Here is a 12897-nt window from a genome sequence, read left to right as displayed (position 1 = left end):
GCACACCTTCTCCGAGTTACACCTCTTACATACTCCCTCACAGTCTCTCAAACCTGTACTGCACTACTTGCACACTCACTTGCATTCTTCTAAATCTTCCTCACACTGTTGTAACCCTTTCCCATCCTCCCCTCAATCCCTGTGCACCCTGATTGAAGCCACTTACCCGTCCGCTAGCTTGGGATTTATAACTGCCTGCCACCTTTCCATTAACTTTGGTTATGGGAAACCAGCAGGAAGATGTTCACCAAAAAGCCATGAATTTGATTAACAGCTGGGACTGCAAGGATTGCAGTGCAGTCAGCATTTTATAACTGCATCGCTTAGCATGGAAATTCCAGTCCCAATTTTTGCCAGTTTATCATTCTACTTATCAGCCATCACTGTCATATTCTAACTTTTTCCAGATAGTTTCCCCAAACTGCGTGGAAAGTTTTTGAGATTGAGGGGAATAATGAGAAATATACTTACTGGAACACCTAGTTTAATATTTTTGTTCCACAAACTTTGAATCAAAGCCATAGTTCCTCTTTTTGGCAGTATTAGAAAAAATGTTACTGGTGGGATTAGAAGATAATTATTTCACCATAAAATCCATAAAATAGTTTTGTATTAAAAAAAATGGATTTCAATGCAACAGATTTGCTTTAAAATACATATTTGGATTTGGGTGAAATCAAATATATCAAACTGTCATCGTCACAATTTATAGTCATTTGTATATGTACAGTTAACCTGGAAATAAATGAAAAGCAGAAAAAGGTTAACGAAAGATTTGTATTAATTGTTATAAAGGAAAATGCACTAACCCCCCTCCCCCCCATTATATCTCTGAAACTGGCAAGGTCAAGGCTACTCATAAACATTAACAGAAACAGTACCAGAAAATCTCTACCGGGCGAGATAGGGAAGCATGGAATATGGGACTCAGGCCTACCGGAGATGGAGTTCAGAGGGAGATTGGTATTTAGAGGATTAATTTAAGTTCTCTTCCTCATGCAGTCTGGAAGACAGTGCCCTGAGACTGGGCCTGGGCCAAAGCCTTGTCTCAATTTCTACAGTTCACAATGCTATTTATTCTTGGAGGGAACAGTTTGAAAACAGTTTTAAAGTGATTATGTCTTGACAGTGTTAGGCCTGTAGATGACCCAGCTTATATCCTTTCTTTATTGGAAAAAAAAACAAAGCAGAATGATTATTTCAATCAATACAAGAGATGGGAAGTGAGAAGGCTGAAAGGGCCCGATTGGGCACAGGGTTTAGAGATAAATGTTATGGATGAGTATAAGGACATGCATTTTCCAAGCCAATTTCACATAAATATAAATTATAATATATACGCTCAAGTGGAGTTGTAAATAATTAGTATTTTTGAAATATGCAGAATTTATACACACTATTTATTTATTAATTTTTCATATTTTGAACAAACCACCTCCCTCGAATGCTTGCAGCCATCTGGTTTCAGAAATTCTAAAATTAAAATTAAGATTTATTTATATAGGTAAGACCTCACCAGTCAATGCAACATATTACCACCTCTTTCAGAGTACTTGATTGTCCGCGACTCCAAGCCATTCCAAAATAGGAAGAGTACTAAAACGTCCATGCAGGTTTGTCTCTCAGGTCATGGGTAGGGGCTGGTGGGCGGACAAGCAGGCCCAGCACCTGCAGGGAGCCAATGGGGGAGATGGGGAAGATAGGCAGGGGGAGCTGCACTGTCCCTGCAGTGGCCATAAGGGCAAACAAATTGAGGGGGGACTGCAGTGGCCAGAAACTGGGAATAGGTCATAGTAGCTTTTGGGGCGGGGGTCCACCATAACTTCAAAAGGCCACTTAGTGAGAAGTCATGTTAAAAATAATAACTTTATTATTTTTTCTTTATTTACAAATATTTAGTTTGATCAGAATTATTTGCATGCTAAACCTAAAATAGATATATTTGTTCCTATAATTATTAGCATAAATGATATGCAATTGTGATTTAAAAATTATATTCCTATTATAAAATTAGTTATATATATATTGTAAATTTAAATTATTAGTAATATTTTAAACTAATTTATCATATTATTATAGTTCAGAAAAATGGGATTCATCTCTATGAAGAAAAGAAACGCAACTAATGAATTATGCCAAAAAGGATGAGACTTAGATTAATTACAATTTGTTAAAATGCATTGTATATTGAAATGTATAGATTTTCAAAAATACTGTTACTTTCATTGATACTTTTTATTCATAAATGAATTGTTCTTATTAATAAGAGCTGACTTATTTTTAACATCTATTTTTGTTGTGTATCAATTATTATATTTCATTATGAAAATAGAACTTTTTTTACAGATGAACATTTTAAATTTGACAATAAAGTTTGGAATGACATTCCTTTTCCTAGTATATAAATGTGTAACACATTAGCATTTTAATTGAACAGGATGATATTTATTAAACTGAAAAAAACTAATATTACTGAATATAATAATATCCTGCGATGCAAAGCATCTAAATATTTTTCCTGTTTGTAGAGTATAGTTAAAAATAAGATTGTGTGTGCAATTAATATTGAGAAGTTGATGTTTCATCCTTACCAATTATTTAATACAATAGCAGTAAGAGGCTCCAGTTAATGAATATTTCTAACTTAATGAAATAATTATTGAAGCTTGTTCATCCTCATTTTCTCTAACATCAGCCATTCAGTGTTATAACAAACAACTTTTTAGTATGTAATTCAAGCATTTCCAATGTTTTTTAGGGGTACATACATTTTCATCAGTTGTACTGACAAGATAAAAGGCAAATATACAGAATACATTAAGTCTGGGGTTCCCAACTGTTTCTTGGGGATCAGGAGCAATTCAGAGGTACACTTAGCTTGCAGAGGCAAAACAGACAGTAAAAGTTGCAGTAATGCTATGGGTCTAGTCTTTCATCAAACCATTCACAAATTGAAGCATTTTCTTAAATTACTATTTAATTTTATTTATTTCTGATTGTGGTTCCTATCAATGGTAAACACAGAATTCAGAAGTTTCTTACTGGTCTCCTGAAGTTAGTACAGTAGTAGCTGTCCTGTTTGTAGGGAGCCACTTAGAACCATACAGATTGGGGAACATCTTTTCCTATTTCCCTTTTTTTGAGGGTACTCTTCTGAAACTATGAACAGAAAATTGGGTTAAAAAAATAAATTAGGTGAGCAGAGAACAAAGATCATGAAAAACTTCCACACAGCTTCTTCTTACATGCTCCCGGAAGTGCCCTTCCACTAGTTATCCAATATCTTAATGAGTGACAACGTCCCTACATCTGCAAATTGGGAAGCCCATAAAGTAGCACTTTCAGTCAGCACCCTCACATGCACCTCCATATTTCAGATTCACTGTACAAGAAAATTCTGCCAGTGTTTCTGAGCTTTTACTGCTGAAAGATCATTGTCAAATGTCCTTACCTTGGGAAAGGTCAAATTTAATAATATTTTTTAAACCCTGATTTTCTCTTGCATTGCAATTATATTATGAAAAAGATTACTGGTTTGACTTCTCAGAAGGTATAATTTTCAAATACTAACATTATCCTAAATTAAAGAACTTAATAGTGGGAAATTACAACTCCACTTAGTGATTCTGAGAAGTATATTGATTTTCAGTGATACAATGGTGTACCACTGTAAAGTGGTATAGAATTGAGGTAAAACGACTAGATCAGTGCTACATTGGGTCAAAGTATTAAGTGTGTGTTTTATATTAAATTAGGAAAAATGCATTGACAATAGTCCTGGAAATCAGCAACGGTATTCTGCTCTAGATGTGCCTAAGTTCTTTTAGATTGATCTTCCAATCCATTCTGATTTAATGATTGATGAAAATAGCTCTGAGGCTGTCTACAGAAATTTACACCTATGAATAAGCACAGCCTGGGCACTTTCTTTCAGGAGGAAGCCAACAGTATGGGAGAAGACATAAAGGAAGTGGCCTATAGTCACCAAGATTGCTTTGGCAAAGCAATTTTAGTGATTCTACTTCAATGAAAAAAGTTATCTCCCATGTTCTGAATTACTCTATCAAACCAAATCTGTATTGCTTCTCACACACCTACTAGAGCAGGGTGTCAAACTATTTCATTGAGGGCCGCATCAGAGTTGTGTTTGACCTTGGGGGGGGGGGGGGGGCGGGATGGGCATGGCCAGATTGACGTCACTCCTGTTGGGAGCGCCTGTGGTGGCCCAAGTGCTCTGACAGCGGAAAACGGGCTCCTGAGCTCCTTTTTTAGCTGCCACCGCCTCCTGCAACCCCTCTGCCAGTGAAAACGGAACTCGTGTGCGGCCCATCCCGAGCTCCATTTTTACTAGCAGAGGGTTGTAGGAGACTGAGGCAGCCGTAAAAGGAGCTCAGGGGCCCATTTTAGTTGGCAGAAGCATCTCTGGTCAGTCCTTCACTGTTTCTAGGGTGACCCTGCAAGCCATATCTATACCCCATGGGCTAGGCCCCACCCACAGGCCTTGAGTTTGACACCCCTTACTAGAGACTGAAATCCCCTACTGGAAACTTAATTTTGCATTCCTACACTGAGCAGGAAGATGTCTAAATTATCCCTTCCAACTCTATGAATCTTTGAGTCCATAAATAATTGAAATAAATGTTCATTTGTTTCATAAAATATTGCTATTTTATATAATCAGAAGGATTATAATTGTGAAAAAAACCCTAAAGATACATATACATATATATACATACATACATCATACATACATACATACATACATACATACATACAACTAAATAATCATAAAACAGTTCACAAAATCTGGTTGTGAAGCATTTCTCATCACAGAATCTTATGTGAAGAAGTTATCTTTTTACCATCTGTTACCAAAAAGGAAACTGCTCTTAAAAGTTGCAGCTGTTTTATTTAAAGGCTGAAATTGCAGTATTAAACAAAAAAACCCAGCTTAATTACATACTTTTTGTTGTCTGTTTGTTTACTCTATGAAGGCTACCTTTGGACCATGCTTGTTTATCCTCTTCATGCCATCCTTCTCATTAAGGCAACAGCTTAAGATTATTATTTTTTACACCAAGGAAGGATTCTGGTTTAATTTAAAGGAAGAATGAATTTATATCATTCACCTGGCTGCATTCTGCAATAAAATCTTTTATAGTTTTGCAGTTTGTGGCCTAGCATATGCACTTAAAATGGCAGAATATATGAGTGCGCACCGCAGAAAGTGTGGTATGAGTTTTGACTTTGAAATAATTTTTATCCTACTAAGACCATCTATCTAGAATCGTGTCTTTGAATTCAAGGGATCTTATTTTTAGGCTTGTGAACTATGATCCATTAAGTATGCTAGAATCAAGGGAAAGATTATAGGTCAGTGATGGCTAACATTTTGTCCTCACATGCTGACCACACGTGCATGCCCACACCCAATGCACCCACATGGATGCACACGCAACCCCCTGCATTCCCCTGCCCCCCTTGTGTGTGTGTGTGTGTGTGACCCTCCTCTGCAGCCGTTTTGAAGCCTCTCTGAAGCCTCCAGGGACCAAAAATGGTCTTACACCCCTGTGCTCCCCCCCACCCCCTGTGCATGCACATGCAACCCCCTACCCCCATATGCACATCTCCTGCATGTGCGGCAGGGACCTGAAAATCAACTGCCTGTCAGGAGACACCTGCACATGTGCGGTGGAGCTGAGCTGGGGCGATGGCTCACGTGGTCCATAGAGAGGGCTCCGTGTGCCACTTGTGACACGCCTGCCATAGGTTAGCTATCACGATTATAGGTTAATCATTTCTACTGCCAAATCAGACATTACAGGAAAGGACCAATTTACTGGAAAACTCTTTAAGAGGGAACTATTTATACCTATTAGTTTTCTATCTATAATATTGCATTGTAATTATTCCTCATGAAATGTATTTTAATTTTTTTAGACAGGCATGTTAAATGTGAATTTAGAGGGACATTTCTCAAAAGGAAAAACCTAAAGAATTCTGAACACTCATACATTTCAATGTGTTGAGTAATGAAGTCCATATGATTGTCTTCCAAAGATAGTTTGCCATTTAAGGCTGCAATCCACACTTCAGACTTCTACCCAATAAGACATAATTATTTTAGCCTTGCTACTGCCAATGGATGCATTTTCCTTTACAATGCAGTTAGAAATTTTGCAGCTACATAAATATGTAGGCCACTCTCAAAGAGACTCAGGGCAGCTTACAAGTAAAAAAAGGGAAAGGGAAGGACATACAAAAACAAGACATTAAAAGATCCACAATATTCACAACTTAGGATGGGGCTGGACAAAGTCAACAGCCCCAGGCCTGCCGGAACAGCCAGGTCTTGGTCACTTTGCGGAAGGCCGGAAGGGTAGTAAGGGTCCGGATCTCCATGGGAGATTGTTCCATAGGGCCGGAGCAGCAACAGAGAAGGCCCTCCCCGGGAGAGTCGCCAGCCGACATTGACCGGCAGATGAATCCGGAGGACGCCTAATCTGTGCGATCTACAGGCCTCAGGGAGGTAATTGGCAGGAGGCGGTCTCTCAGTAGCCAGGAAACGTAGAATGTTGGGTAAATACATCACATTAAGTCATAATATGATTCGTTTGTTTAGCACATTGTGTCAACCCAATCATTCTGATTTTGTAAGTAACAGGCAATGGCTTAAAAATTGCACAAGCAGATAATAGGTTTAATAAAGTTAAAACAATGTTTTAGCGTTATGACAAAGTGGCAAGATGCAACGCAACCATCTTATTTTTTTATTATTATTTCACAGAAAATGGAGGCTGTAGCTAATATAACCCAAAAAGCAGAGAACCATTTCCTGCACACATCAGTCATTCTGCTGCAACTAGTTACATATTGGTTTTGTATTCTGGGAACTACACTTGCAATCTATTCTGCAACTTAACAAAGTTATGAAGAGTGCTCTATTAAGTGTTTACAGAACAACAAAGTTGGAAGGGACCTAGGAGATCTTCTAGTCCAATCCCCATTTAAGCAGGAAATTTCGGACAAATGCTTATCTTCTCTTCTTAAAAAGCTCCAGTGTTGGAGCATTCACAACTTCTGGAAGCAAGTCATTCCACTGATTAATTATTCTAACTGTCAGGAATTTCTCCTTAGTTCTAGTTTCCATCCATGCTTCTTGTCCTGCCTTTAGGTGCGTTTTAAACTTTTTCTTTCAAAACCACTTCTCATTTTAAAAAATTATGGAGGTTCCCCTCCAAAGAGGTTATATTTATCAATATTTACCTATTTAAAATAAAATTCTGGCATTTGCTATTACTACTGCTTCTCACGGATTGTTGTTGAGGGGAGAAATAGGAGGAGGAAGTAGAATTGTGTGCATTCATCATGCTGAGTTTATTTATATTAAAAAATGGCAGTATAAAACAAAATTGTGATCATGTGATTACAGGATGCCGCATCGTGTGAGCCAATTCCCAAGTGCCCAGATGGTGATCATGTGACTGCAAGGGAGCTGGTATGGCCAGATCTTGAGGACTGGTGATAACTATCACTCCTTCATCACCATTGTAACGTTGAACAATGGCTGAACAATTATTTTAAGAAAATGCTTATTCAAGCTAGTAACATCAGCATTAACTCCTCATTCCTTTCCTCCTCTTCATATTTATTAAGATATATAATTTTAAAAAACATATTTATACTATAATGCAGTTCTATTCTTGCCATCAAGTAAGCTCATTGAAAATGTACTGGATTGTATTATTAATTATATACAGGCCATTCAATTACCAGACTTCACACATTTGTGCTTTTTTTAAATTTCAAAACAAAAACACATGCACATTCTGCAATTTGTTATAGCCTGTGCTGCCACTATTTTCCTCATCAAACGTCTAGCTCTGTTAAAGGCATACACATGCCTTTCAAATGATTTGGTAGAACTCTCAAGTTCTTTCTCAAGGTGGATAAAAAGTAGCTTTTAAATTACTAATATAAACAAGTAACTATTGAGATGGAGTCTACTTGTAATTGCTATTCATGGAATAAATATTTCCTTACTTTACAAATGTGTCCTAATTTTGTTCAAAATATCTTCTGCATCTGAAAGAGTAATTTTCATGCCACCAAGGACATTGTTATACTTGAAATTATGACTTATTTCAAGTTCTGAACAGCTGTGGTGGCACAGTGGTTAGGAATGCAGTATTTCAGGCTAATTCTGCCAACCGCCAGGAGTTCAATTCTCATCAGCTCAAGGTTGACCCATCTTTCCAAGGTCGGTAAAATAAGGATCCCAGATTGTTGGGGTCAATATGCTCTCTTGTGAGCCACTTAGAGAGGGCTGCAAAGCACTATGAAGCAGTATATCAATCTAAGTGCTATTGCTATTGAAAATTATTGTCAACAAGCATATATTGTAAGCTTTTTCAGCTAGACAAGTTTGTTTGCTTTTGTGCATAACTTTGTATTTGTTGTAAAAGCAGATGATGAGATTTCTTCAAGCGAGAGGTCTTGTGACTGCAAATGTTTGCAGATTATTACAATTAGACTTTTTTTAAAAAAAGAAATGTGTCCTACTCAGATCTCAAAAATGAACCATGATGTATCTTCAAGGTATGACAATAAAATAAATTGTGCAGTGCATGCATGCCTTTAAAGGATAAAGACTTTTCTTGGCCTGCCTATTTACTTCCAAAACTGTTATGGTCCTGATCTTTAAATGGGGAAAACAGGGCATCACAGGGCAACAATTTTTGAAGCCAGGTTTCTCGATTGCCTTTCTTACAGCATATGTCCAACATCCTAAAACCATGTCCCAAGGAGGCAGGGGTTGTTTAGTTGCTTACTAAAGTGCTAACAATACTGAGCGCTTGTTTTGGATGTGCTTGCTGCGTGTGTAAGAGCATTCTTGGAAAAGAAAAAGGTTCAACCAGTCCCCAGTTGAATGGAAAGAAATGGGCCAGGGCGGGGACGGTTTGGAAGCTAAAACTCCTTCTGGTCGGAAACTCGCGAAGCCTTGCCCAGCAGAGAGAGAGGGGGAGATTAAAGAGGCCTCCGGATAAAGGCTCCGTGAGCGAGGGGATGAAGGCGAAAACACCCGAGGCGCTTGCATGAGTGCTCCCAGAGCCAGGAATACCAGTCTCAAGCCCTTCACTGCCACTTAGTTTCTAACGGCCACCACATGCTGTTTCTCCTCAATTCTCCGCACGCTCTCCCCGAGGAATGCCGAGAGCAATTTGTGCCTTGCTCCTTAGCAAGAATGAGAAAGGGTTGCACGCTGCTTGGTCAGAGAAGAAAAGCGGGGGAGGAGAGGGGGAGGAGGAGGCTAGCCACCCTTCGGGTAGGATGCGCGAACCGGAGGGCGGAAACTTTGGAAGAAGGAAAGAAGCGAGCGAGCCGGAGGGAGAGTCGGTGGGATTTTTTGCGCCGGTGGAAAAACTCAGCGGGAGAACTCAAGGGAAGCAAAAAATAAAAATAAAAATTGGCGGGAGAAGAGAAAAGGCGTGTAAGAAGCGGCGAAGCAACGAGTAGAGTAGCCAGCGGGCAGGCGAATCCCATCGCAGCGGCTCTTCGTCTTCACGCCTCGCCGCTTCCCACGCGAGTCAAGTGAGCTGGTGGCGCGCCACTTCGGGCGGAAATGGAGCTGCTCGCGAAGCCCTTCGGCTGCGTGGTGGCGCTGGTCCTGTCTCTCGGGGGCTGCCTCAGCCTGGTCTCCCCCTACTCGGGTCCGGGTCGTTCGGGCGCCAGAAACAAGTAAGGCTCTCTCCACCCGCGCGACTCAGCTTCTCTCCAAATCCACCTTTCTTTCTCCGGGCCTTTGGGGAGGGAGTGTTATTTGAGCATTTCAGTTCTCTCTCAGAGCACCGTACAGAGAGTTTCGTGGTGTGTGTGTGTGTGTGTGTGTGTGTACCAATTTCGTTGTATTTAAGTACAATGACAATAAAGATTATACATATATATTATTCTGCCATTTGTTAATGTTGCCGTGTGAACAATTTAAAAACCCCAAATCGCCTGGGTGGAGTCCCCGTCTCTTGGATAGGCGACGGATGCCGGCTTTCCTTCCCTGGTGTTGACAGCTGGGAAGAGACGAAGGTTTGAAATACTCCAACTCCGATTCTCAAACCGGCCATTTGGAGCAAACGGCGGTCTGGAGGCAAAACGGGGCATGGGTGGACTCGAGGGCCTTGGGAAGCTCTTCCCTGATCCGTGGGGTCAGTTTACACCTTCAGGGCTGGGAAGCCGGCTTGCTGGAGTTGCCACCTTCTGAAAGAACCGAGGCAGAGTTCACGGGTGCCGGATTTTTTCCTTCCAGGAGTCTCTCACCGCCAACTAAATAGAAACGTGTGCGACTTGAATTGGTGGGTTCCTTCTAGTCTATTTTGTGATTCATTTCTTCCTTTTGAATGTTGGTAGGGCATCCTGCCTTTGAATTACTTTAGAGCTCTTGTTCTTTTTTAGCCAGAACAAAACAGTTTGCCTACCAGTGAACTCCAGTCCCAGTCTGGAATTTGCTTATTTTGATAGGGTTGTACTCCCCCCCACCCCCCCCACCCCGCATTTGTTAAGTCTAACAAATGACTTAAAGTTAGGGATATTGATTGACCGCTGACAGTTAGTCCAATGAATTTATGTACAATTTAATCCCAATAAGAGTTTTATACCAATATATGGCAGGTAAAAACTTTTTCGATAAATTGATTTTAGCCCTAGTGGCTAACAAAAAAGAACAGGACTTGAACCAATTGCAATGAATGCAGTGTATGCACCTTGAGCACACAATCTGCTAGTTATTAATTTTCTACGGGATATCTAAGTCCAGGTTGTGCTTCTTTATAGTTGGAGATTATTATTTCTGACAGCAAAAGAATATTCTCTGCTGTTTCCATAGCCTATGAATACTACCAGGCTGGTCTTAACTATTTCTGCCTTTAGTCCATTCCTCAGCTGCAAGACAGCATTGCAATGCTGAGAGGGCACTTAATATCATAGTTGTTTTCTGATAAACACATATGGAGTGGGTGATGGTCTGGAACATGAGAGGTCACTTGCCCTCCGCAGTGGCTGAGGAATGTTCCCCATGCTCAGACTGCGGTGCTATCCATTCATCTTGAATTGGTAGAAAACTACCAACATTAAGTCTGAGGCACTCACTTATGATCCCTATCTCCCTAAGGTATATTGCTGGCAAGGAGTGGCAATTTTCTTTATGGCCCCATCCAGAGATGCCGCCGCCGCTGCAGCCGACACCTCCGCTGGGTGCCCCATGAGGTGGCGGCTTGCCCCAGCACCGCTGCGCCTCAGGCTGACACCGCCCCGTCGGAGCTGCCTTGGCGAGGCCATAGCTGCTCGCTGTGAGGGGGGGTGGATAGCATGCATGCCCGGCTGGGCTGAGGAGATGCTCCGCCTGCACCTCCTCTGGAGCTCCGCTGGGCTGGGGAGGCCGGCTTAAGGGTAGGGGGAGGTGGCCGGGGGATGGTGCAGGCACTGCCCTGCCACAGCCAGCAAAGGCCCGGCGGGAGGAGAGGGGAGGGGGAGGCTGGAAGGGCTTCGGCTTCCCTTGGCGGAAATGGCTAAAGCTCGTCGGAGGAGGGGCGGAAAGGGGAATGGGTGCAGACGCAGCCCAGCCACCATATAAAGGGACCGTTGGGACGAAGGTGGAGAGTGGCCGAACTGTTCCGAATATACTATACTCACAAAATGAATGCTATGGTAAACGACACAGTTCAATTCCAACGCAATGTCACCACAAAATAATTAAAATGAAAATAAATCGAAATCTATGAACATTCAAAATAATAATGCAATCGGAAACATTGAAATGGAATCGTGAAATATTTAGTATAGCGTGTGTTGCTTTTACGTCCAACAGATGCGCTGGTTTTTAAAAAAAGCATGTTTTTACCTGTCACAGGTGTGACATCTATATAATAAAGGTATATAAAAACACATGTGTATTCAAATGCAATGTTGTGTCAAAATTTCAAAGCAATCGGTGAAGAACTTTCGTAGATTTAAGATTTTGGAACAAAAGAACATCAATTGATACCAGTAATACTTGAGTTCTTTTGAACATGATTTTAGTGCTATTCCCAAACAGCACTAAACTTACATTCCAAATTAGGATGAGCACCCTTGATGAAATATTTATCACACTTGGAATATTGCAGCCAGTTGGTCACCACAATAGAAAAAGATGTTGACACTCTAGAAAGAGTGCAGAGAATTGCAACAAAGATGAGGGGACTGGATGATAAACAACAGTTGCAGGAATTGGGTAAGAGTAGTTTAATCAAAAGAAGAACTAGGGGTGATACAATATTTGAGAGACTGTCAAAAAGAGGGAGTCAGGCTACTCTCCAAAACACCTGAAGGCAGGACAAGAAGCAATGGATGGAAACTAATCAAGGAGAGGATCAACCTAGAACTAAGGAGAAATTTCCAATAGTTAGAACAGTTAATCAGTGGAACACTTGTGTCCAGAAGTTGTGGGTGCTCCAACACTGGAGGTTTTTAAGAAGAGATTGGACAACCATTTGGCTGAAATGATTTAGGGTGTCCTGCTTGAGCAGGTCAGTTGGATTAGAAGACCTCAAGGTCCCTACCAACTCTGTTATTCTGTTATTCCCTCTTTGCAGTTGAACTGGAAACAATCATGGAACAAGAATCCAAGAGCTCTAATAGTATTCATTATAAATAAGATAAAAGTTAAAATACAATTCGAGGAGAAGGCGGGGCTTAGCAGTGAGAAGACGGATTTTCAGGCTATTCTGAAATTCCTCTATTCCGAAGGAATTGGACGGTTCATTTGAACCCAAGCTGTCCCGGAGAGACAGTGAAAAGTGGAGGAGATCCAGTGACCCCAGTGACGTTCGCAAGTCCCTGGGGGGTTGGAATTTAACCTCCTTTGCC

General features: G+C 40.8%; 1 protein-coding gene and 1 long non-coding RNA gene across 2 annotated transcripts in view; both read left to right on the top strand.

The window, feature by feature from the left end:
* LOC116512542 overlaps positions 1 to 2114 on the top strand; it is a 3132-nt gene extending 1018 nt beyond the window's left edge. Inside the window, exons 2-3 of the long non-coding RNA XR_004255892.1 lie at positions 1505 to 1613; positions 2080 to 2114. This is a non-coding gene — a long non-coding RNA (uncharacterized LOC116512542). The remainder of the gene's footprint in view (positions 1 to 1504; positions 1614 to 2079) is intronic.
* Positions 2115 to 9391: 7277 nt separating this feature from the next.
* The window catches only part of EMILIN2 (elastin microfibril interfacer 2), a 33964-nt gene continuing 30458 nt past the window's right edge, over positions 9392 to 12897 (top strand). Inside the window, 1 exon segment of the mRNA XM_032222426.1 lies at positions 9392 to 9738. Coding sequence (XP_032078317.1) covers positions 9623 to 9738 — 116 coding nt within the window. The 5' untranslated portion in view covers positions 9392 to 9622.

The sequence above is a fragment of the Thamnophis elegans genome, chromosome 8, assembly GCF_009769535.1.
Source record: "Thamnophis elegans isolate rThaEle1 chromosome 8, rThaEle1.pri, whole genome shotgun sequence".
In the NCBI taxonomy this organism is placed as follows: Eukaryota; Metazoa; Chordata; class Lepidosauria; order Squamata; family Colubridae; genus Thamnophis; species Thamnophis elegans.
Note: the sequence above shows the minus strand (reverse complement) of the source record. Positions and strands in the feature narration are given on the sequence as shown.